General features: G+C 36.5%; 6 protein-coding genes and 1 long non-coding RNA gene across 11 annotated transcripts in view; 2 read left to right on the top strand and 5 right to left on the bottom strand.

Moving 5' to 3' along the window:
• LOC139993807 (uncharacterized) overlaps window positions 1–2,272 on the bottom strand; it is a 32,843-nt gene extending 30,571 nt beyond the window's left edge. For both annotated transcript variants that reach the window (XM_072015877.1, XM_072015878.1), the window contains exons 1-2: window positions 298–2,272; window positions 88–219 (exon numbers count right to left, since the gene is read on the bottom strand). The gene's annotated coding sequence lies outside the window, so the exon portion shown is untranslated. The remainder of the gene's footprint in view (window positions 1–87; window positions 220–297) is intronic.
• A 264-nt stretch (window positions 2,273–2,536) lies between these two features.
• Window positions 2,537–5,890, bottom strand: LOC139993809 (uncharacterized). Its single transcript, XR_011801467.1, has 3 exons — window positions 5,626–5,890; window positions 5,341–5,532; window positions 2,537–3,634 (listed from the first exon to the last, which is right to left on the bottom strand). It is a non-coding gene; the product is annotated as an uncharacterized lncRNA (long non-coding RNA).
• Window positions 3,630–8,603, top strand: LOC139993806 (ras-related and estrogen-regulated growth inhibitor). Its single transcript, XM_072015876.1, has 5 exons — window positions 3,630–3,836; window positions 3,924–4,194; window positions 4,619–4,841; window positions 5,357–5,543; window positions 7,799–8,603. Exons 2-5 carry the CDS (start codon window positions 4,056–4,058, stop codon window positions 7,979–7,981), a joined length of 732 nt encoding a protein of 243 aa, XP_071871977.1. The 5' UTR covers window positions 3,630–3,836; window positions 3,924–4,055; the 3' UTR covers window positions 7,982–8,603.
• Window positions 8,604–9,494: 891 nt separating this feature from the next.
• On the bottom strand, window positions 9,495–13,183 carry LOC139993804 (BBSome complex member BBS2). Its single transcript, XM_072015874.1, has 11 exons — window positions 12,909–13,183; window positions 12,708–12,827; window positions 12,283–12,471; window positions 12,035–12,217; window positions 11,715–11,937; window positions 11,425–11,636; window positions 11,026–11,196; window positions 10,702–10,806; window positions 10,266–10,578; window positions 9,781–10,035; window positions 9,495–9,705 (listed from the first exon to the last, which is right to left on the bottom strand). The coding sequence occupies exons 1-11, from the start codon at window positions 13,131–13,133 to the stop codon at window positions 9,611–9,613; spliced, it is 2,091 nt and encodes a 696-aa protein (XP_071871975.1). The 5' UTR covers window positions 13,134–13,183; the 3' UTR covers window positions 9,495–9,610.
• A 225-nt stretch (window positions 13,184–13,408) lies between these two features.
• Emc10 (ER membrane protein complex subunit 10) lies at window positions 13,409–14,830 on the bottom strand. The gene is made up of 4 exons (XM_072015875.1): window positions 14,419–14,830; window positions 14,084–14,347; window positions 13,731–13,997; window positions 13,409–13,651 (listed from the first exon to the last, which is right to left on the bottom strand). The coding sequence occupies exons 1-4, from the start codon at window positions 14,476–14,478 to the stop codon at window positions 13,556–13,558; spliced, it is 687 nt and encodes a 228-aa protein (XP_071871976.1). The 5' UTR covers window positions 14,479–14,830; the 3' UTR covers window positions 13,409–13,555.
• Window positions 14,831–16,128: 1,298 nt separating this feature from the next.
• On the top strand, window positions 16,129–20,284 carry LOC139993421 (apoptosis-inducing factor 3). 4 transcript variants are annotated; one of them, XM_072015129.1, is made up of 9 exons: window positions 16,133–16,259; window positions 16,560–16,697; window positions 16,762–16,874; window positions 17,970–18,262; window positions 18,331–18,667; window positions 18,750–19,097; window positions 19,188–19,393; window positions 19,468–19,684; window positions 19,767–20,284. In XM_072015129.1, the coding sequence occupies exons 3-9, from the start codon at window positions 16,802–16,804 to the stop codon at window positions 20,024–20,026; spliced, it is 1,734 nt and encodes a 577-aa protein (XP_071871230.1). In that variant the 5' UTR covers window positions 16,133–16,259; window positions 16,560–16,697; window positions 16,762–16,801; the 3' UTR covers window positions 20,027–20,284. The 4 variants fall into 4 exon arrangements, with proteins under 4 accessions (XP_071871229.1, XP_071871230.1, XP_071871231.1 ...); XM_072015130.1 differs by having other exon boundaries at window positions 16,745–16,874; XM_072015128.1 differs by having other exon boundaries at window positions 16,129–16,255; window positions 16,560–16,874.
• On the bottom strand, window positions 20,164–21,001 carry LOC139993422 (large ribosomal subunit protein mL63). Its single transcript, XM_072015132.1, has 2 exons — window positions 20,824–21,001; window positions 20,164–20,537 (listed from the first exon to the last, which is right to left on the bottom strand). Exons 1-2 carry the CDS (start codon window positions 20,880–20,882, stop codon window positions 20,273–20,275), a joined length of 324 nt encoding a protein of 107 aa, XP_071871233.1. The 5' UTR covers window positions 20,883–21,001; the 3' UTR covers window positions 20,164–20,272.
• Window positions 21,002–23,816: the final 2,815 nt, after the last annotated feature.

The following is a 23,816-nucleotide window of genomic DNA, read 5'->3' as shown; positions in this document are numbered from 1 at the left end:
GAAATATTTCGTAACAACAGGCATAATATAGCGTTCAAGAAAGTTTCGTACAGATGTTCGAATACTTTCGCGACTTACTGTACCTACCCTCGATATTGGCCACGATCTGGCAGAAAAATTGGCACCTGTTCTACGACTCATAAACGCGATCTCATCGTCGATTGTCAGCTTCATGCAGCAGTCTCTTTTAGCCTGGTAGCCAAAGACTTCTTCGCAACCCTTAAATACGAATATAATATAATTTATTTATAAAGCAAAACGACAGCTACGCGAATCAGTAAACAAAGAAATACTCACGGGATTGGCAATCTGAGTAACGAGTTGGCTCGTCTCCTCCTGGTGAACCGATTAAACGGGCAACGGGCTAAGAAATTTGATCAACAAATTTCCACAATTCAAAACAGTTAAAAAAAATTAACCTTTTCATAATCTTCAACCCCCTAGAACGTCCAAGTATCGTTAACTTCTGGCCTCGCGTAGGCTATTCTAAAACGCCTGCCATAATCGAAAACAGTGAGGAAAGACTGACCTTTTTGTAATCTCCAATCTTTACTTCCCTTCGAATCGATCAATCGTACAAAATATCGCGTTATCTTATCCCGGATATAAGAATACATTTCCGAAGGGGAAACGAAAGAAGGAAGGGTCACGGGTCACGTTCGAAGGGTCGATTCCTTAGGGAGCGGCGTTCTCCGTGTTTGAATCAGCCGGTGAAACTGGCGGGCACATTTTTTCGACGGTGATGGCGCCGCCGTGGCAACGATAACCGATAAGGGACACGAGTTACACGAACGATAACCCCGTGGTAACTCGCGCATGAGGTCACGCCGGGGAGCGGCACGCTTTCCTCCTACACGGCCGACTTCGTGGCGTTTATATTTAGATTATCAATGGCCGGCCAGGGTATACCAGGAAACACGGACACGCTTAGAAGAAATCGACCAGGGATTCCTGGAAATCGGAATCCGGATTCGTGATTACGGATACGTATGTTTTCGTACGTTGCCCGAAAACTGCTCCCCGCCTAACTCGCCTAAATCATTTCGCTGACTAGTGACAGCTGGGCCGCCAGTGAAGATTCAGGCGCGTTCACGTCGTTCAGACGAATCGATTCGCAGTGACGGATCTGTATTTGCAATTGATGTCGTTTGTTTGTCCTCGACGAGAGCTATACGTACCGAGCAATTGTATAATATATTATTCAGCCACGGTGTACACAAACAGAGAGGAACCGAAGCGAACAATTGTGTTTAGTTGATAGACAATGAAATTTAAACTTCGATACAACTTGAATGGATGATTACACTGATTGCGCGTGTATGTTAAGTGTTTGTTCGATGCTTACACTTTGAATGTTTAAAGCTGTACAATGTTTGCGCGGGATATCTACCGCGTGAATGCTCCAAGATGTACAATGTGCGTTGTCTGAGAACGTTCAGTGCTAAAGATTGTTCAGTGTTTGGATGTTACACGAGTCCGTGTTTGCTCGATGCGATTCGAATGACAATGTTTGTAATTAACGAAGATTGCTAAAAGTAGGAAACTTGAACATACGTTTTCACGCGTTAGCGTACATCGAAATATTTAGGCAGTCGATCAGCTATTCCATTTAAGCCTTTGTCATCGAATGTCTCCACAACGGCGGCAATTATTGGTTCGAGTATTTACACGCTGCTTCGACTAGTTGATAGTGCTACCAGAATAATACACCGACCGCAAGGGGTTAACAATCCTCGATATTTAACGATAGATAGCTCTAATTGTATGTTCAACGCGATTTATTCCTGTTACGTACTAATTTTCTACTAAATATACATTTCCACTGTATATCTTGAAACTTTTAGCTAATACGTTGCAAACGTACATTCACCGTCGAATTAGCCTCGAAACTAATATAATCGTGGCAGTCGTATCCTGTCACGGTTTTAATAAAATTTGAACACGTCTTATACAGGGTGTCCGATCACAGGGTGTGATATAACCGGGTGGAGGATGACTTTACGCGAAAGACTAAGTCGCTTGGTTTCCAAGAAAATCGAGTTAGAAATTTTCTCGAGTATACTTAAACTTGGCTAACTCCGCACTGAACGTGGGTGAAAACGATCGACAATGGTTTAAACTGCGCATGAAAATAAGTCAAAAATATAGATTACAATTTCTTCGTAAGATGCCTTGTTTTCGAGAAAAATAAATTTGAAAATGTATCACGCGTGTGCATTAGATCAGTTCTTAACCAAACACTATTTTCTTGAAATCGTTCACTCGTTACTCGTACTGTTTATTCGTACCAGATCGATACGTAGCCGAGTTAAAGTATACTCGACGAATCTTCGAACTCGATTTTCTCAGAAACGAAGCGCTACATGAAAAAATCGTAAGGTATAGCCAAAGACTCGGCGTTCAGACAGTCGATATTTCCAGGTTTTCAACATTCTCGTCGATATTGACCATAAATATCGATAGTCTGAACGTGCCTTTGCGATTTTTTATGGTAAATGCTGAAATTGTTTCGCATGGTAAATGTTTAAACTGTTGGAATTACCAGACGAAACTACGGTGGGAAATCGAAACGCCAGTGAGTCACTGATTCTGTACGCTTGTTCTAACATTCGCGCGGGACGGCGCAACGAGAGCGATAAAAGGCCAGCCGCCCCGCGTCTCTTACATAAAAGTAATAACAACTGTTGGACGCGTGCCGGTCTCTTGGACCAGTAGCCAGGTCGTAGTAGAGAATCGTGCGGCTGAGGCGGGTGCAGCCGCCGCGATGTCCGGTTTTATTCCATCCAGGAGGAGGGCCGCGAATTGCGAAACCAGCTGTTCGAACGTTTGACCCAGCGACACTGATATCGCCTATCTTGATTAAGCCAGTATGTAACGACCTTTGCATTCCCCGATATCCTGCCACCACGTGAACGCACTGACCGAGAAAGTTCGAAAATGGAATTCACGTGCGTCCCTCGAAACTTCCTGGACGATTTAACGTCCCTGAATCCATTTGTGACAGTTTCGATGTTGGAGGAAATCGAAGTGAGAGGGACGAGTAAATTAGCAAGTTACACAGGCTGTCTCGATGATCCTGATCCGCCGATCGATACGGAAGTGATTCCATGAAAAAATAAATGGAAGATGTGAAATAAAAGGTTTTTTACGCGGTGCTTCGTCGTCGATAAAATTCAATTTGAAAATTTACTTAGCACGTGTGACCGAAGCTAATTACCGACCAGGTAGAAGCAGGTAATACTCGGCGGATTATTCTACGTGTGAAAACGAGTGAAAAACGTGGAATAAAATTTGTTCGTTTAAGGATATTCCGTTCAAGCGTACACTGACATTTTAGCTTTCTTAATACGAGATTGGTAGCAACGTATTGGATAATAATCTTGAAGCAGAGACCCACCGCGTGCTCGCACGGAATCGTATGATCCCTGTGTAACCGTATTACCCAAATAATTGGTTATCGAGCGAATTCGGTATTCCAGATTTGATAAACTTTCTATTTTCGACGTTGTCTGTGTCCCTAACTCGATACGAGCAAAAATAAAAGTAATAAATTAGAAACCATCTTCTGGGAACATCATACATCGGATAAATCAATAAGATTTATTCCTTTGCGAAACAAATTGCTTATCGGCGTCTGTAAAAAACAAGACAGTGTGTTATAATTGGTAATTAAATAAATCGAAGAATCTACACTGATATATCGATTTAAAAAGCAGTAAGATAATATTGAGAAAAAAAGAATAAAATAAAATAAAATATAGAACGTAGAACGTAATATAACAATAATTGGCAATTACAAAAGAGAGAGAAACCGGTTAACGGAAGAGCTGACGAAGGTAAATAGAAAGCACGATCAAACACACAGAGAGATAAAGAGAGTAGGATTTGCGATCAAATTAAAACGAATATTATTCGTTTACCAGTTTGCGGATCGATCGAAGGAAAAGGTAACAGGAGGAATGCGTGCATAAACACGTCTATTAAATATCAGCGGGAAAAAGAGAGGCTTCATAATCGATGAGACACCCCAGAGGGAATTCAGTGACAGTTAAGTCATGGAGAGATTCAGTCCGCCAGCAACGTCGTTGAGGAAGAGAATTAGCCCTCCTATAGCTTGGAATCTTGGCCTCGCTAGCAGGGACCCGAGAATCGTCAAAGTAATCCTACTGGGACATCAGGGCGTTGGTAAAACCGGTAAGAATCCAATTTAAGAATTATAATATTTCGAACATCTCAAGATACTTTACAAGTAGCTGACTTTAGTATTCCAGCTATCAGATTTTCAAATTCCCAAATCTTTTATTTCCTAAAATCATTTTGTGGCGGCAAATCTTTAAACATCACGACTCTTCAAATTTCCGAATTGCCAGATATTCGAGTTTTTAAATCTCCGAATTGCCAGATATCCGAATTTTTAAATTTCCCAATTCCTAAATTTCTGTATCCTCGTATTCCCGAGTTCCTCGATTATTGGACGTTCGATTTTCCAAATTTCCGAATTTCTAATTTCCTGAGTTGTCGAGTTTCCAAATTTTCAAACGTTCGAGGCTTCCACGTGAGATCAATATTACGCGATGATTCTATCTTTGGCAAACACTAACACATTGACATTCGATAGCCCTGGCAGTGCGATTCGCGACGAAACGGTATATAGGGGAGTACGATTGTTCCATCGAGAGGGTTTACAAAGTGGACAGTTTCCTGGATGCGGCGTGGGAGATAACCGATCCCCCAGGATATCTACCACCTCCGTCCGAACTGAAATTACGGTGGGCAGATGCTATCGTTCTCGTTTACTCGGTGTCGGATCGTGTCAGCTTCGACGAAACGTCTCGTCTTCGGTAAGAAAATTTATTAATCGCTCCGATTCCAACAACACTGATTGGAATAACAGTGTTTAGTCTATGTAACGTTTCTATCAATAAAGAAGCGTAATGAATTAATAATCGAAGAAGGGGAATATAATTTGTCAAGTGACGTGCGAATATACTAATGAACATAATTAGCTATTTTTAAATCGTTAATCGTTACGTTACACAGGATACGTTAGAAAATATCTCTTCTATAAATTCTCAAAGAATTTTTGAAAGACAATGCTCGTGTTAAAATTTCTTTACAACCTTTCTTCTACGATAAATATTTGTTCAATATTATACTCTATTGAATATTTGCAATTAACGTTCGTTTCGAATTAAAAAAGCATTTTTTAGCACACATTCTTAACTCTCTGTAGGCAACTTCCGATAGGATCGCATCTCACTGTTTATCTTATGTGTCGTAAATATATTTTTAAATATTTACAATTCTGTCTGGTAAAAATTTACAATTAGTATTTCTTACCCGATATTTATTTTAGATTTCTAGTATCGCACGCGAGAAAAACTAGAAAGGTTCCGCCGATAGTAATCCTGATAGCAAATAAGGCAGATTTAACGTACACTCCTGGTGAAAGGGTAGTTTCTACGGCAGAAGGACGTCAAAGGGCGGAAGAGATCGAAGCCCACGCGTTTCATGAAATTTCCGTCAGAGAATCTGTCGAACAGGTAACGTTAATACCAGAATTCTTATGTTCTTGCCATGAAAATAATTATTCGTATACAGAGCACCCTTCATCTTGGCCTTTACCTTCCATAATTAGATGCGTAGTAATAATAGATCCATTGCCGATGCTGCGTCGATGCGCTTTAACCTGACCTGGGAAAAGACATGGTACTACGTCGATGACATTTTCCACGTTAGAGATGTTACGAACCAACGTGTAGCAACATTATTTTTATAAAAAATACTGCTTTGTATCTTTAAATCTTTAACCATGCAAATTACAAAGCGTAGCATTACGCGATATCGACTCTGCAAGTCGATAATGCGACAACAACGATGCAAAAATAAACGAAAAGAAATGTAAAATAAAATTGTCATATTCGAACGCGTGTTCGGAAAAAGCGGATTGGAAAATTGTGCAAATGCACGTTTAGAAAAGCGAGTAGTCGTTGACAGGGCATTGCGCGGTGCGGCGTTGCGTTTCGCGTTATTACGATAAAAACACGAGCTTTTGACGCAACACTGACATTGACTCTTTTGCCGTACCTTTAACCTTAGGTGGCAAGGACTAAGGCACAGGCCATCCGACCTGTAAATTATTATCTATGCTATTTATAAGGTAAACAATTACGAGATAACAAATTCATTGCACAAATGCCACTTCGTTTCGTAACGATCTTCCCTCCAAGCGATATACCATCACTCGTATTGGAAGCTCGCATTTATTTTTAAAATTCTATTTAACAAACCCTGGAAAATAAATTCGTAAACTTCAATTTATCGGCTATTACAAAAGCACCAACGTGTTGTTTTCATTTTCGATCGTGTCATATTCGAATTCTCCTGTAATCGTAAAATGAAATTAGTACGAGGAAGTCGACGAAAATATATACTTATCGTGTTTTTCTCCTGTAATCTTCGTTCAATCGAACGATTCGATAAATTCAAAATCTACGATACAATCTAATATACGTATCTGTTATACGAATTTATTGGGAACATCCTCAAAAATTCCTTTTCTTCCTCGAACGATGGAGGGTCACGATCGTGCACTTGCTTCATTTTCTAAAATTTGGTAGAGAGCCAGCCAGACACAACACCACGTCATCCGACACGAAAGCTTCGGCAGACAAGCGTTTGATATCTCGACGAGTTGAATATTCGTGGAGTCTCGTACGCGACGATATGACATTGAGATCGTTGACGTAACGTCACACGTCATCGATCGCGAAAGAAAGCCCCCGTCGATCGGAAATCTCAGCTGGAGTTCTGCTATTACTCGTCTATTTCAATCGCGAAAGAACGCAGAGAGAAAGAGAAAGAGAGAACCAAGAGGTTGGCGAATCGATCGCTTTGTCACGATCGATCCCGCGGTCGAGCCTAATCGCGAGCCTCGTTATTTTTCTAAAACGATTGTTTACTTCTCCGGGAAACCGGTCATGGCGTTTGCGCGTGATCGCAGAGTGGTAAACAAAATCTGTATCGTGGAGCGAGCGGAACGCGGGCGATACGGCGGCCATCTCGAAACGATCGTTCCAGCGTTATCGGTATCGTAAACGTGCCTATCGTAATTAAAAATTTGTTTCACAATTAATTATGTGTACTAGGTGGAGACGATATATGGCGCGGTCGTGGTATCGAGGACCGAGCTTCAAATTTATTCCGATACGTTTCAAGGGTGGAAACACGCCTGAAATAGTTTCAGCCCCGAAGAAGCGAACCGTAACGTTCGAGAAACGTCGGAACGAAACGCAACGCACTGTTAAAAATCGATCGAGACTCGAAGAACCGCGAATACGTCGTGTAACGATTACGATGACGGTTTTATTTGATTCTTGCCTTTCGGCACTCTGAATGTTTTCCATGGTTCTTCCGCTGTACCACCGTGCGTCGTCTCAACGCCATACAACGATAATATTTTTCTCTTACGCTACGACACTTGGTATAATAAATATAGAAACAGAGCAACATTACGTTACGATCCAACGGACGATACCATATGTTCTTCTTTGAAAGAATTTCAGGTAGAAGGAAAGGTGAAATGAAAGAGGGTCTATAACTTGTTCTACACGTGTCGCAAACTGTTACACACAAGCACAAATGAAAAAGTGGCATGAGCGATAATGAGACTGGTTTTAAACGTACTTTATGAGAGAAAAATATATATCAAATATAATCGTCATAGCGGTTGAGCAGATAATCCCGCGAGGTTACGTAACGATAGCAGCGGACTGACTCGATTATTTTTATTCGACAGGTCATGGCCGTTTTCACCGACATCTCCAAGCTGTTGACGGAATTGCCGGGAAATTCTGGCCAGCAAACAAATTCCTTCAGGGTGAGAGCATCCACCGATGGCACCTTGGACGCTCTTCGACGCCCCTCGCCTGTTCCGCTCAAACGAAGATTCAGCATTTCCGTTCGAGGAACCCTTCATTAAACGAAGACGCGCTTAGAACTCGAAACTATGCGCTTTGTAATAAAGCTGTTGTTCTAATCCTTCGAGTTTTGAGAAATATCGACTGTTCGCTGTCAATTTGTAATATCGTGGTCGTTTATTGTAAAGTATTGGGGTAGAATCAAAGGCGTATTTTGTTCATTTTTAGAAATATTTTGGGAATCTTTTCACTTTGAGAAATATTTTCAGAATCTTTTCACACGTTGCGATATATTTTTAGATTTTTAACTTTTAAACTATATTTTTAGATTATTAGATATCATACTTGTGGTCCTAGTCTGTCCCGAGTGAACTGCAATGTGCGCTATTGAAACACGATCAAAAGCCAAAGAACCACAAATATGTCAGTGAGAGATATTTTTGGACTGCTTTATCTTTGGGTTTAACGCAATTTATTAAAAATGCACTATCAAACAATATGGAGTTTCGAATCGCTATATGTTTCATAGAAATAAAAGATTTAAAGGAAAATCTGCTGATTAAGCAGTAAATAAACGATCGATAAATTCTGTTCAATACCTCAAATATTTCTCTTACATGTGATATTAATGTATTTAAATTATTGCTGCTATTTGTTGAGTATATATTTAACTGTGAATTATATTCATGTTAAAAAATTCAATGAAATAATTTTTGCACAATAATTATTTCGTAAAAACAAGTATGAATTATAGATTATTCAAATTACGATTATAAGTTATATTTAATGTATATTTAATTGTAAAGATTATTGTATAATTTCTTAAATTCAATCAATAAATAAGTTTTCTAAAGCAAATTCGAATGTCTTATCTTTCGTCTTTAAATCTGTCCACCTCTCACTCTCATTGTAATTTTCACGAATTACGATATGTAAAACGTCAAAAATTCAGAAAAATTTCATTAATCATCGAGGATATGAATAAACGAACGTAAAAAATAAATAAACATTTTTTAGAACTTTGGCGAAATTACGCTACCTCCTACGCTGTATCTGCTGATATAAAATCGTAAAATCGCTCCAAAGTTTTGGTGAAATCTCGAAAATTACGTCATTTGCGAGACTTGCGGGAATTTTTCCTATCTCCCACGAATTTCTCGAACTAATTTGATCACGACCGGAGCTATTTTTCGAGTTTCGAGCTTCAGAACTTTGCTTTAAAGTTCCTCCACTTTGGTTCTCGTCAATGACTGGGATTAGTCGTTGGACAGGCCAGCTGTTAGAATATTAATTTCATGTGTAGTAATTACAATACGCACATGTGGCACGATGCGATGACCAGCCCTCGACACAGCTGTCCTTAAAACTCCCATTTTAAGCCAGTCTTGTTCGAGGAATCAATTGTTTTTCACGCAATCTAAAAAACGTAAAAATCCTCCAACGCATGTCAGTTAAGAATCGACCCATCGAGCGTCTCGAATATTCGAACGAGTATGCGGATATGAATGTGTCGATTCGACAAACGTCATTTTAGCGAAGCTAAAATTTTCATCCCAGTCTTTGCATACTAACGAATATATTTTATGTAGTTCTAATAATCGTTTATTAATCTTTTTGACAAGGGCCCCCATAGCGTTCCAAGGGTCAACGCTTACAGTGACATTAGCGTCAAGGTAAATTCGCCCCTGAATTCATCCATGTCTTATTGCCAGCGTGAGAGCCTTCGGATTCTCGTCCTGGATCGCCGCTCTACAGCGGGCTACTGTGTTCGAGGCACTTTTCCCAACTAGTAATACAAATTTTAATGACACTTTATTTTTCGCAAATAGAAAATAAGTAAAAGTAAGACAAAAGATATCACCTCTTAATCTAGCTGCACGTTGCACTCCGAGATTTAATTCTTTTAAATTCGCCGTGAGTTCTCTATAACTCTTCATTCTGATTTCGTGTTCCCTGATCAGATCGACATTAACATTTTTCAATTGTACGAGTCTCTTTCTCATTTCATCGATATTCTCGAGAATTCTTGCATCCTCCAAGCGAATTATAATATTTTTCAGCAAAACTGTTTCATTAGCTGCCTCTGCTTGCAATCTGGTATCGATCTCCTTTAACTCTACAATAAATAAATAAATTATCTTCCGGTATTCTCTGAAAGCCATAAAATATATATCTTCTTGTCGTTAGACTGCGGATTTCTACGCATTTATGGGAAACTCGAAGGTGCCAAAATCCACATAAAGAGGACAACCATTTCCTAAGACTATGTTCCATCTTTTTAATTATATTTATGAAAATACGAATTTGTATCAATATATTCGCAATCTAATTATTACTTCGAGTCACCTTTGACGTGCTCCAGGGCGTCCAACATCTTCTTCTCTTCAGCCGGAAATGAAACTTCGGAAGAAAGTTCTCTAAGGCCCAAGTACAAGGCTAACGACTGAATAATGTCGCCAGCAAACGTAGAATCTTCTGTTTGAACGGTTACTTTTCCCGTTGCGTCTGCCATGAAACAATGAATCTTGTTGTCTCTCATGCCACGAAGCCACATTTCAATACCTCCGTTGTTTGGTTTGTCTTCCTTGATTTCGAACTCTTCCGGAAGGATGAGACTTTGATTCAACCAAAGAGCGATTCTTTGAGGTCTCTCGGCAAACTGATCAACCAAAAATAGATATGCCGTATAGCAGCGGTGATAGTTACTCGAAGGATGCGTAGATAAGTTAAAAAATAAGCAGATGAAGATAAATGTGAATTTTCAAACAATTTAAACTAATACCTCAGCTGTGACGCTATTTTTCGCAAAGTCCTCCGCAATTTGCGCAGGCCGTTCGATGGTCTGGTACATGCAAAATCTAGGCAATTGGCGCGTCATTTCGAACACCTTAAACGAAGTGTAAAGAAATTAGGAAGAATAAAATTTCGATATATAAAACAAACAGTTTATACGTGTAATATAATAGGAGCTCATCAACTACCCATTATCTTTTGTTCGCATAATAGGAGCTCGCGTTTGGATGAACGAATACAACCAGCAAAAGTTCAGTTAACCGAGCATTAACTGAAATTTCGTTCGGATAAATGAAATTCTGCTGTACTGTACCTGTAACAAATCTGCAGCAGCTGGACCAACGCATACTTTAACGTGCACATCGACAGGGGCATTCTTCGGAGGACGAAGCTCTATTTCCAGCTCCCCTCTAGGTTTGCTGGGATGGACAACGAAAGTTTCGCCTTCGAACACTCCTTCGGTGAACACTATCGCGCAATGCATCTTGGGCAGAGTAAATGTACGATAGTATTAAAATTTATTTGATCTAAAAATGATGAAAGTACGTATCTTTTACGTTTGATGCTACAAATATGAGAAATTTTATAAAGATAGAGAAATAATAGTTTTCTACATCGACCGTTCCGAATTCTTCGTTATTTTATTGTGAAAGCGTTAAAGAACATTTTAAAAAGACAAAAATTAGTTCTATGCAAGAACCGATCGACTTACAAAAAGACCAGGTCCAGACGCAAGGGCAACACGAGCCGCGCCATTGCAGGTCATCAAGCTCACTGCCAATTTCGTTCCATGGAACATATTCGGAACGGACGCGGCCCTCTGCCTAAGCTCCATTTGAAGAATCTGCCTTTTCGCCAATAAATCGCGCATTGCCTCGCCAGGTTCTGGAGTATCCATCGCGGAACCCGAACCATAGCCGCGCACTAAAATATAATTCGAAAAATCTTCCTGTCAATCTTTTTAGCTTATCGCTGTATGCGTATATACATATTCTATTCTACCTTCGCCAATAGAAGACACTACGACTAAATCAGGTTTGCCGATTCTCCTGTAATCAGCTTCCACGATTCCAGCTATTCCGGCGGATAATTGAATTTTAAAAATTACTTCGCCGCTATTGGATGACCTTGCGTCTACTTTTCCATTATTCCAACCAGTTATGACTTCCGGTGCACCGTCTCCGTTCAAATCGAAGCTCCTCGTGACCACCACCCGATGCTTCGACTGAAAAATTTATGAAAACGAACGTTCCTACGACCTAAATTCAATCATCGTATATTGATTTCTTTCTTGGTACTTATATTCTGCGATTTAGACTGACCTTGACACGCCATAGTCTTTGAGTCATTTCATAGACACCAAGAGTCCCATTTCCTACTGAATAAACGAATCTTCTATTAGGTAGGCCGGTTAGAGTGGTAATCGAAGCTGTTTCTTTAGCTTCCCACAGCAGATTGTCTTTCTTGTATACCTTTATTTCGAAATCTCTAGTCCCAATGACCAACTAAATATTGTTTGTATTTTATTAAAGAAGGATTTTTATTAGGCTTATTTCCTATTACGATTTACCTCGTTTTCGTCATCTCCATCGAAGTCAAAAACAGCTAACGAAGTTACAATACCTCCTAGTACTGTCCAAAATATCTCTGTGCCTTGTGAGTCTAAAACTGTTATCGAACTATTGCCACCAACGATTGCAACTTGATTTGGAAGCCAGCTTAATTTACCAACGATTATACATCTTGCACCATCAGACATCTAATAAAAACAATATAATTTATTTGAGTTTTAGTATGATAAGTAAACTTCGGATTTTTATGCAAATTTACATATATCCAAACAACCTAAGAAGCCTAAGTACAAATCATCCATTAAATATTATAACAAGTAATGTACTTTGTATATTTTGTGTATTTTTGCATATTATATACATTTTATGCACCTTTAAATTTCAAATGAATGCGTAAGTATCTGTAGTCTAATAATCGCAGTACCTCTTTGTAAAAAGCATCAGAGTTGTCTTCTATGTGATAGGCCAAAATATGAGATGCAGTTCCAATTAGAAGAATATCTCTCTCGTCATCGCTAAGTCGACCAGTGCATAATGCTGTAATCTAATAATATACACACATATATATATATATTGATTAATTTGTAGTAAAAGTTAGTTTTTATAATTATTTAATTAATTATACCTCAGTTCCTATCTGAAGTTCCGCGAGTTCTCCGCTCCAAGATATTTTTCTGTCGGATTGTTCGTGGTCTTGGCCGGTTATTTGTGGTTGTCTATGAGGGCTATGTACCAAAATATTTCCACCATAAGTTGCAGCCGCTAGGCAAGCATGAGAACCATCGAATTTACCGGATGTTACAAGGCCAGGTTCCACGTGTTTTTGAACATTTAGAGAAAACGCTGCCATTTTAAGATCAGCTTGAGTGGTTGCACATATTCTAATGCATAATGGTAACAGTTTGTGGCCTTGTTCATTGGGTGGCAGATTATTGATCTTTCCCTGCCTTACCTATCTGAACTTCACCTGATATAGTAAACTGTACATATAGGAAGATTGTACAGTTATAACAGTCAACTTTCACAAGTATTATAGCATACTAATGTATGTATATTGCATTATAAAAAATTTTCGTTCTACATGTTATTAGTTAAAACGATAAAACAAGAGATAAACAAAAAGTTTAACTAAATCATAGAATTTATTCAGGAAAAGATACAATCATAGTGTTTATAACTATAATTATGAAAGTAAATATAGTATAATTATGTAAGTTTATAAATAAACAGTTCCCACACAAACACTCTTCGAGGGACCACATACGCTTTATGTTACTGCCTCTGGGCACTTCCTCCTGCACCCCCAGCTTCTGGATTTGTTGCGGATGATAGAAGAACGAAGATCAATGCAGGGACGATGTACATCCACTGAAATTCAAAGCAATAATATATAAACTGAATTTGAAAAAATTAAATATACAAACATTGTTTAGAACAAAAAACCTACGTATCTTGCGAGGAAAGATCTGGTATCTTTCGTATCTCCTCTTTCTCTTGCTGCTCTGTCACGTTCAAGTTTCTGAATATATGTAGCAGTGTCTGGAACTGGTCCACCATCAGGATACTTAACAATAATTTTGGTTCTCCACATATTTGTAAATGTACTTCCTGTACTACAAGGACCATACGACGATGTGCTCACAACTATTGGCTCAGCTGCGCTATCCAGCCAAATTGTTATAACATCTTCAAGATTAGAACCAAGAAGGTAACACTACGCGTGGAGAAAACATTATAAGTCGTATATATAGATATATATGTATATACAAAGTGAAAGTATAGTCAGAGAAGTAAGATTACCGCAGGTACAGAAGTTAAAAATGTTATTTCATTTCCTGAAGAGGTCCGGGCTACTGCTTGAAGTCTGTATTTGCCATCATGTTTAGCAAGGTTTTTTAATTTGTTTATATGAGATTGTAACAATCCATTTTGTGCAACAACAAAGGAATCGCCACGAACACTCGACACTGTGATGTTACCTCGTTCTATAAAAATGGGCTCTGGCTCGTCGTTAAATGCGTGCCACAATCGTAATTGTAACCAGCCGTCAGAATAGAATTCGCTCTAAAATTTTGGTGGTTGTTTAAAACACGATAACATATCAAACATTATAAAAATTTGGAAGGTATACTAACCCCACGAGCTAACGATGATACGCTGACTAACAAACTTATAAAGATATATATCGTTTGCATTATTAAAATTATTTATTTTCTACGACGTATAGGAAAATCAAATCAATCTCATTTTATAACATTAATGTATTTTACAATTTATTTATCGAATAATACTAATGGAATGTGCCAATTTTTTCACTATGGTGCAAGTGCTTTGACAGTCAGTCTACCAACGTTTGATAGGTTTAGATATTTATAACTTTAGCATTTAGTAATTAGTTTTACTGAATATTCTGTTGAAATTGTTTCGAATTTGTTATCGGATTTTGTTTCTCTAAATTTATTTTAAAAACTCATTGGATTTTAAAATTAGACTGTGCACGACAGCGTAATTGTTTCCGCAATTTCTATTTTTATTGGCTAGTTTCTAGTATATATTTATGAAGTTTATATATTTCAACAAAGTACTATATTTTCCTCGCCAATCATATTATGTATACTGAATAGCGTACAGTATTGCTATTATAATTCTATAGTGATTTTTCTCTAACTTACTATATTAGTGATTTAGTATATGTTACACGCAATATTGCTTTAACAAAATTATAAGACTATTTTATAAAATATTTAATGGCTGGAAGTAACGAAACCATGAGTTTGTATTACTTTTATACCTTAAAAAGAGATAGGTTCATATAAATTTTAAAGAACATAAAAATCATAGTGAATACCATGTACGAACACACCATCTAGATTATAAGCGTTACTCATAGTCCAGTCTTGTGATCTGTCATGATCTCGACACGCATATAATATATCGGAACCTAGGAAAAGCCGACCGAAAATTGAGTTGTATAAATTGCTCTCGATATTCATATACAAACGCCTAGGGAATACCGTCCAAAAACTAAGTCGTGTCTAGTTGTGAAAAATCAACATGAAAGACAAGAAAGTTCTTATTGTGCGCATGCATGACGTGTTATGAATGTTCAGACAGAACAGATTCATTATACTCATCTCTGTCTATTTCGTAAGAATACGGATTTCGTTGACCTCCTATGATGATTTTACAATTAGAAATCATATAAAATTATCAAGAAAGTCATATAATCAAAAATATTCATTTCTATAGAACTTAAGATCTTTATTTAAGTATTTTCCACACTCGGACGAATAAAGCGGGTCAACGTTCCATGGACGCCAATCCATCTTCTTGTTTCCCAAAAATTCACTATATTTCTGTAACAATAGGAATCGAAATCCTGCGAATTGAGGAAGCAGTTTCGGATTTCACAAAAGGACTGCGTAACGACATGATAATATTGCTAATTTTAAAGGATAATATTTCGAATCAAATTAGCTTCTGGATTAAAGCATTTGCTGTAGTACAGAAACACGTAAACCGATTCAAAAACCTCCATGAACAGATCTAGGGTTTTTACCATTAATTCTTCTGAACGTAAGTGTTCATTGCGCGACTATTACCCTTCGAGTCGAAAAATGTAATTAAGTGTAGGCGCTGTGGAAAATCAAGACATACGGAAGCTCGTTATTATAGGAAATATAGTCTAAATGAAAGGAATGTAATAGAGACGCAGGTTACCACTGTTCCTGATAATCAACGTTTAAATTCGATAGGCGTTCCGTGGAAAAGCGCCCTTAGCTGCCAACTCCTTCACATCTGTTGCAAGCTAATCTATATTATATCATTTGTTCGTGCCATGTCGTATATGCGCAACATCGCTTTATACGAAAATCGATTTCAACTTTCCTTTAAAAGCGAAAATAAACGCTCTCTGAATCATTGCAACAAGTTGCCGTTAGTCATAATGTGTCGAATGAAGTTGAAATGATAGTATGTTCGTATCCTTCTCTTGAAACTAACGGCTTATATATTATAATATTTAAATTTATTTTACGAACTCAGAAAATATATTAAACAAATACTAAACCGTTATATTGTATAAATAAAAACTGTTATATAATATTAATGATAAAATATTTATATTTCGGATAATATAAAAGTTGGTTTTTAATATTTTTCTAAAAATATAATCAAAGCAATAGTATTTAATCTAAAGTTCTCTTTAAATTAAATACTTAATATATTATGCGAACGAACTATCGCTAATCTCTTAATGTACTACAATTTTTAACAGGTTTCAAAATAACTTCGTCGAAGTAGTGTCATGATAACTTTTGATCTATTGTTCCACGAATAAGTGAAAGTTTATCTAAAATAGTTTACCAGTAGTAACGCAAGGTCGGTCGCTGTAGTTGAAAGTGTCTTTAGCGATGTAAGTATGAGTAATTGTAGAAATCGAAGTAGTCAGATGATTTATAGATACTACGATAACACAGTTGGGATATCGTCCGTGAGTGGCATTACTTGAACGCACAAATGGGTGGAAATAATTGTAAAGGACTTCTTCCAGGGAGCTCTAATGCTACGTCAAGCACATCCGTCAAGACAGGTGAAAACTACGTATCTTCTTTCTTAAGTTATAGATTCATAATTATATATGATATTATTCAATAATATATGGGATACTATATTGGTGTTTCTATTTATTCGATGCATACAAAGAGACAAAGTTTCCTTATAGCAACAAGGAAAGTTTTAACTTGGAATATTTTAACAAAGAATTGTTTGTTATCATCTACATTTAATTTAAGCAATTTATATATGAAATTCTAACAGTCGTGATTTATATATGTAAATAATTTAAATAAATATACATAGTTGCTGCCAGAATATCGACTTTTCTCTCGTATACGATAAGTGTAATTAATGATGGGTTTTTACGTTCGATAATAAATGATTACGAATATTAGATAACACATATAATTTACGCCACAAAATAATTTACTAATCTTTTAACGTATCTAATCATATTTCCGCATGTATTGTTTAAAAAAACTAGACACGATAATTTGTCGCGATACATTAAAATAAGTTAGAATACATTGCATGTGTTACAATATCTTGTTTTGCAACATCAATGGTTTTACGTGTGCGTGTACTTGAAGAAACCTTCGAATAGTTTCATTATGCTTCTCTTTACGACAAAAAGTCTATTTCAAAGTTACAATTCATTTAATGACTAATCTATAAATGTTTAAGTAACATTGATGAATAGTTGCGGTGAATAATAGCAGAACGATTTGACAGTATGCGCTTATTCGTTGCGAAACAATGTACGAAACTATCGTTTAACTCACTATTTCACGTTGGTGGGAAAATAAATAACGGAAGAATGTCAGAATTAGAGAAAAGGAAAATTCACATTTGTAGTGAGTGTAACAAAGAAATTGAAGATATTAGGCGGTCGTATAATAAAGCAAAATGTTGCTGCAGTTGTGAGTTAAGGACTTGCCATTTGCACGTCAACGTATCTAATGAAAAATCTAATGAATCTAATTTATCAATATGCAGCTATATTGACATTTAGAATATTTAAAAATATTTTACTAAATTAAATAAAAAAAAAAAAAAAAAAAATTAAATCTATTCCAGTTACAAATTGATATAAGTAAATTTTTGACTTGAATAATTTATATTTACTTAGGTAAACCAGAGAAGTATGACTATGTTGAAGATGTGGTGTGTAAAAAAACGGATATCAAAGAAAATGAAATGAAACTGTTGCCACTTGGAGAAAGTGGGTCAAAAGTCTTGTTGATTAAACAAAAGGGAGAATTACACGCTATTGGTACAAAATGTACACATTATGGAGCATTACTTCATACAGGAGCACTAGGAGATGGAAGAGTAAGGTGTCCATGGCATGGTGCATGTTTTAACATCAAAACAGGAGATATAGAAGATTACCCAGGATTGGATTCTTTACCATGTTTCCAAGTAATTTAGCGAGCAGATATGTTTACTTTTAATCTTGATAAAATAAAATTTAAAGTTTAATTAAACAGGTAAACGTGGATGATAGTGGTCTTGTACGTGTGAAAGCAAGGCGTAAGGATTTAGAATTCAATAGAAGGGTCAAGAAGATGTATGAACAAGATCCCAATAATAATACTACTGTCGTAATAGTTGGAGGTGGTCCAGCAGCTGCAACTTGTGCAGAAAGTTTGCGACAGGAAGCCTTTACAGGAAATATTATTATGGTTTGTAAGGAGAACACAGTGCCATATGATAGGGTAAAGGTATCCAAAACATTTGATATAGACATTGAAAAAGCAGTTTTGAGACCACTTTCGTTTTACAAAGAGCATAAAATTGAAACCAAGCTGGGTGTAGAAGCTACAGGTAAAAAAATGAAAAAGTTAACGCGGACTATCTTTCTTTTGGTATAAAATATGATCAAATTCTATAATAAAATTCATTACAGGATTAAATACAAATGACAATGTTGTTCATTTGAGTAATAATGAAAAATTAACGTACAATTATCTATTTATTTGTACTGGAAGTATGGCCAGAAAACCTGATATACCCATTAATTTATCTAACATTTATGTATTAAGAAACTACACAGACTCTCATGCTATATCCTCCAAATTATCATCGGACAAACATATTGTAATACTTGGATTAGGTTTCATTGGTATGGAAGCTGCTGCTTATTGTGTAAATAAATGTGCATCTGTTACCATCATAGGGAGGTCTACAGTTCCATTACAAACAGTTTTTGGTACAGAAATTGGTAACAGAATCAAACGCCAGTTTGAAGAACAAGGTATTGAAGTATATCAATAATATCCAGGTACTATACCGTATCTGATTTGTATCAAGTTAGGTAAAAAATAATCAATATTGTTTTTTCAAGGTGTTAAATTTATATTTGAAAGTAATATCACACAATTTGTTGCAAAAGACGATGATAAGAATGCTGTAGGTACAGTTGTACTTAACAATGGTGAAGTCCTTCCTGCTGATATAGTGATCATTGGAATTGGATCTAAATTATATACAGATTGGATAAAGGATACTCCTATCAAAATGTTACAAGATGGCAGTATTATAGTGGATAAGGTAGAGTGTTATTCAACAGTGGATGAATCGAAGTATCAAATTTAGGAAACATAAAATTCTATGTATGATTTCAGTACTTGAAAACAAGCGTTGAAAACATATATGCAGGTGGTGATATAGCATATGCACCGCTATTTGGTTCTGATGACATTTCAGCTGCAATAGGTCACTATGCGTTGGCCCATTACCATGGTAAAATAGCAGCATTAAATATATGTGCTAAAACTACTGCCTCAAGTGCTGTACCATTTTTCTGGACAACGCTATTTGGAAAGAGTTATAGATATGTCGGTACGTTATGCTTTTACATATAATACATGTAAAAGAGAGATGAACCGTTATATCGTCATGATAATTATTGAAAATTCCACAGGATACGGAAAACCGGAGAAAGTAAGAATTTATGGTTCCCTAGAGAACTTGGAATTTTTCGCATATTACATTAAAGATGGTAAAGTTATCGCTATAAGTAGTATCGGGGCAGATCCTATAGCATCGGATTTTGCAAATTTCCTGCACGAAGGAAACATACTAACAGAAGCGGAGGTTAATCAAGATCCATTTGGTTGGATAAGAAATAAACCGAAGGATTTAGAGAGTAGATTCAAAACCGAAACTATCGTAGATCCATGAATCGAAAACGTATAAAAATTATTTAAATGAAATTCTCATACCAGGACCTTGATATTGAATTCTATAATGCATCGTGTATTTGTGTAATCTATTTTTTTAGATTTTCTCAATAAAACTGAGCCTAACATAATACTATGTTTAGCTTTTGTACAATTATATTGTAGATACGTTATACATTTTTATTTAATACAATTCTTTACTTTTAACAAAATAGGAAACAAATTGTAACTAATTAGAAAATAAATATTAATCCCAAGATTCAGCTACTTTCAAATGACCTAACCGATCCATGATAGTTACTTTTCTGTTAAATTTCGCATTTGCATCTTCTCTGAATTTTGTCACAAGAGTTGCAAACTTCTGTTCCTTAAGATGGCTCATATGACCATTCGATTGCTCCGCAGTAAGATAAGGATGCCTTAATATCAACATATTCGCTTCTTCCCTTTCAAGATCCAATTTGAATTGAAAAATATCTTTCATCGTTGGTTTTTTACGTATACCGTGTTTCCTGTACATAATATAATATTTAAATGAAATTCTTGTTAATAACAGTGTTTACGATAATGCAATTGCAATAAATATAACCTTAGGTCCTAATGTTACGGTAGGTTAGAAATTAATTTGTTTAAATGATATTTCCTTTGCGGTAATAGCACCGTATTAGACACTACATTATGCGTTTTATGCTATACTTATCAGCGAATTGTCACGACATAATAAAAGAAATATGTATAGTGATCGAATGAGTAAAAGGTAACCTTAGAATTTTATCAAAATAAGTGATTTGTACATACCCACGATATCTATATGGGATATTATGAACTTTATACAAAAGTATACTCGTAATACGCATATCGAATGCAATTCCCTTTTGTTTCGATATTTAATACTTAATTTTTATTTACTTTGCATTAATGATGTATTTTCGTGCTAAGTGGCTTCAGCGACATCTACATTATCCTATCTCGATATCTTACGTAATTCGCGGGCGAATTTTTTAATCATCGAAGATTTGAATTATGTGTATTCAAATACGAATTTACGATAACAAAAGGTATATGTATCATTCTTTAATCAATAAATATTTCGTGAATCATTTTAGAATATTCTACGCTTATCGACGTATCGTAAATATTCCAAGGCAAGTATATTATTACTTTTTTTATTTATATTCGTAAGCCGCTTATAAATTAAAACTCGCAATGGGTGAAAGCCAAACGCAATAATAATAATAATAATAATAATAATAATAATAATAATAATAATAATAACAACAACGATAACAACAACGATAATAAAAATAAAAATAGTAATAACGAGGACGACGATGACGATGATGATAAATAAAATAATAATATTTTGAGGTAAATATAAAAATGTTTAAGAAATAAAGTAACAAATGAATGTTTACTAGCTGGTTGTATCGATCTTCGTTAATGGATAGGATCGATTTAGGAAGAAAGGGTTGAGAGAAATTAAAGAAATCGTGGTTCCATGAAAGAATTGATCTATTTGATAGCATTTCAAATTTAAGACAAAAAGAAAAGGTGATATTCTTATAATTAATAACAAACACGTTGTCAAATTACGAAGGAGGTTCACACATTCGGTTTCCGCGTTTATACGCGAGGCTTTCGGTTTTCATCACCATTATTTTCTCGTAAGTGTCGTCTGCCTGTCTTTCTTTCTTTCTCTCTCTTTCTTCCCATTATTTCCTCTCGCTTGTCTATTTCTTCCTAAATTATACGTTTACATTCGTAAATTGCACTCGCTTTCTCGGCATTGTACAGTATTCAAATATCTGGTTAATAAACGTTCTTCGCAACTAATTTATATCTATATCCTGACTTTCGATATTCGTTAATGGCAGCAAGGTGCGTGAAATTAAACGGAAAAATAGATATAAATAGACAATAGACAGATAGACGGACATAGATATAGACAGAATGACAGACAGGCAGACAGATAGATAGGCGAGCAGATAAACTACACGGACAAATGGTGGACTACGCTATTCAATAACTGTGGCTTTCCTTTGAAACGATCTACGCGCATTAAATCCCTCTGTTGGTTTCACTTGTTTCCTATATAAATCGAATTTGAAATCCTTTCTATTCCGACACCCTTATTCAACCCCGTAAAAAAAGAAAAGAAAGAACGTCTTCGCACTCGTGCACACGTACAATTGCGTAACGTAATCGTGTCGTATTAGAAATCTCCCTTTCCCTTCATCCTCGCTCTCCAATCATATCGATTACGCTGTCTCCACCGTTTTGAACACTTTTATTTCTATTAGGGGATGCTGGGTGCCAGACTCGCCACTCTTTCCGCTAAGGATTATCATACAAAATAATTAGAAAAATGTACAAAAATTCATAAAAATAGTAATAGTTACACAGTACAAATTACATCTGGGTAATTAGAGTAGTGTGATCGAGAAACGAGCATGAAAAATTACGGTTCCCTACTAATATTACATTTTGTTCTTTTTTTTTTTTTTTATTCGTGTGTATGTGTATGTGTGTTTCCCATTTTTTTTTTTTTGTCGTCGCTTTTTTAACGCTTTCTTTCCACTTTTTTCCATTTTTTTTTTTTTCGTTTCGTTTCTTTCTTTCTTTCTTTTATTTGTTAATTGCCGCCGGTTCCAACGAGTGTCGATCGCTCGTCCTCCATGGTCATAGGAGGGGAACGCCTCGTGGAATGATTTAGGCGCGTGCTAATTATCCATTATTCGCAAACTAGTTACGTTGTTGCACGCGTACATACACGCTTGATCCTCGCATACCTTCCCGAATTTTCATCTTTCCGACTTTTCATTCTTACGTATTAATTAAGTTTTCTTCCCAAAAAGATCACATTACATACATGTACACGTATATCAGCGCAAAGTGAGTTTTTCCTGTACTCCTATCGTCGTCGTTTGCCCGCATCAACGCCAAATTAATCTATCGTGATTCGTGATTTTCGATATGAGAATAGAGGAGAAGGGAAATTTTCAATTTTGATCGATCCAACTAATTTCACTGGATTCTATGGGACGTTACGCGACTCTATCGAATGTTTCGTTGGAACGGGATCGTATAGAGGAACGTTTCACTACGAATAGAGAAAATAGCAGCGAATAAGAGAGACGCGGATGGAAATGAAGCAAACGATGAAAATACGAGTACAACAGATCGAATATTCGCTACGTGGCACGACACGTGTATCCATTTCATTCTCTAAACGTGATCTTAATTTTACTAATGCCACAATATGTAGTGACCACACCGTACCATGCGATGTGGACGTAGTACAAACAGTCCCGATCCTTCTGAACCAAACAATACGGAGGAAGCTTACGGAGAGCCAGCCGAAATCCTCTCTAAACTCTCTAGATTCTAGACGACCGTTCGATTCGGTCGTAATATACATGTATATACGATCGGAAGAGAAAAGGAAGGATTGCCTCTCGTTCCACGCGGTCCCTCGTATCTCGGTTCAAGAGTTGTCTCGCGCGATAACACTTTTCTCTTATATATATTTTTTTCGCTTTTTTTTTTTTTCGTCTTTTTCTTTCTTTAAAAATCGCTAAAAACTTGGCCTACAAAGTTTTAAAAGAACATAGAGCCGCGTACTCGACAAGATTGATTCGTGTTCGCGAAATATAGAAAGTTTAGTTAACGATAATAAGGGGATCGCGCGAAACGAAGGCGAACCAGTGCCAGTAACATTGAAAATTCACGGGTGAATTCGAGAATACCGTTTTATCGATTCGCCGATCCAATCGATCGTCGTTCCATGCATC

Source organism: Bombus fervidus, chromosome 13, assembly GCF_041682495.2.
Source record: "Bombus fervidus isolate BK054 chromosome 13, iyBomFerv1, whole genome shotgun sequence".
Lineage (NCBI taxonomy): Eukaryota > Metazoa > Arthropoda > Insecta > Hymenoptera > Apidae > Bombus > Bombus fervidus.
Note: the sequence above shows the minus strand (reverse complement) of the source record. Positions and strands in the feature narration are given on the sequence as shown.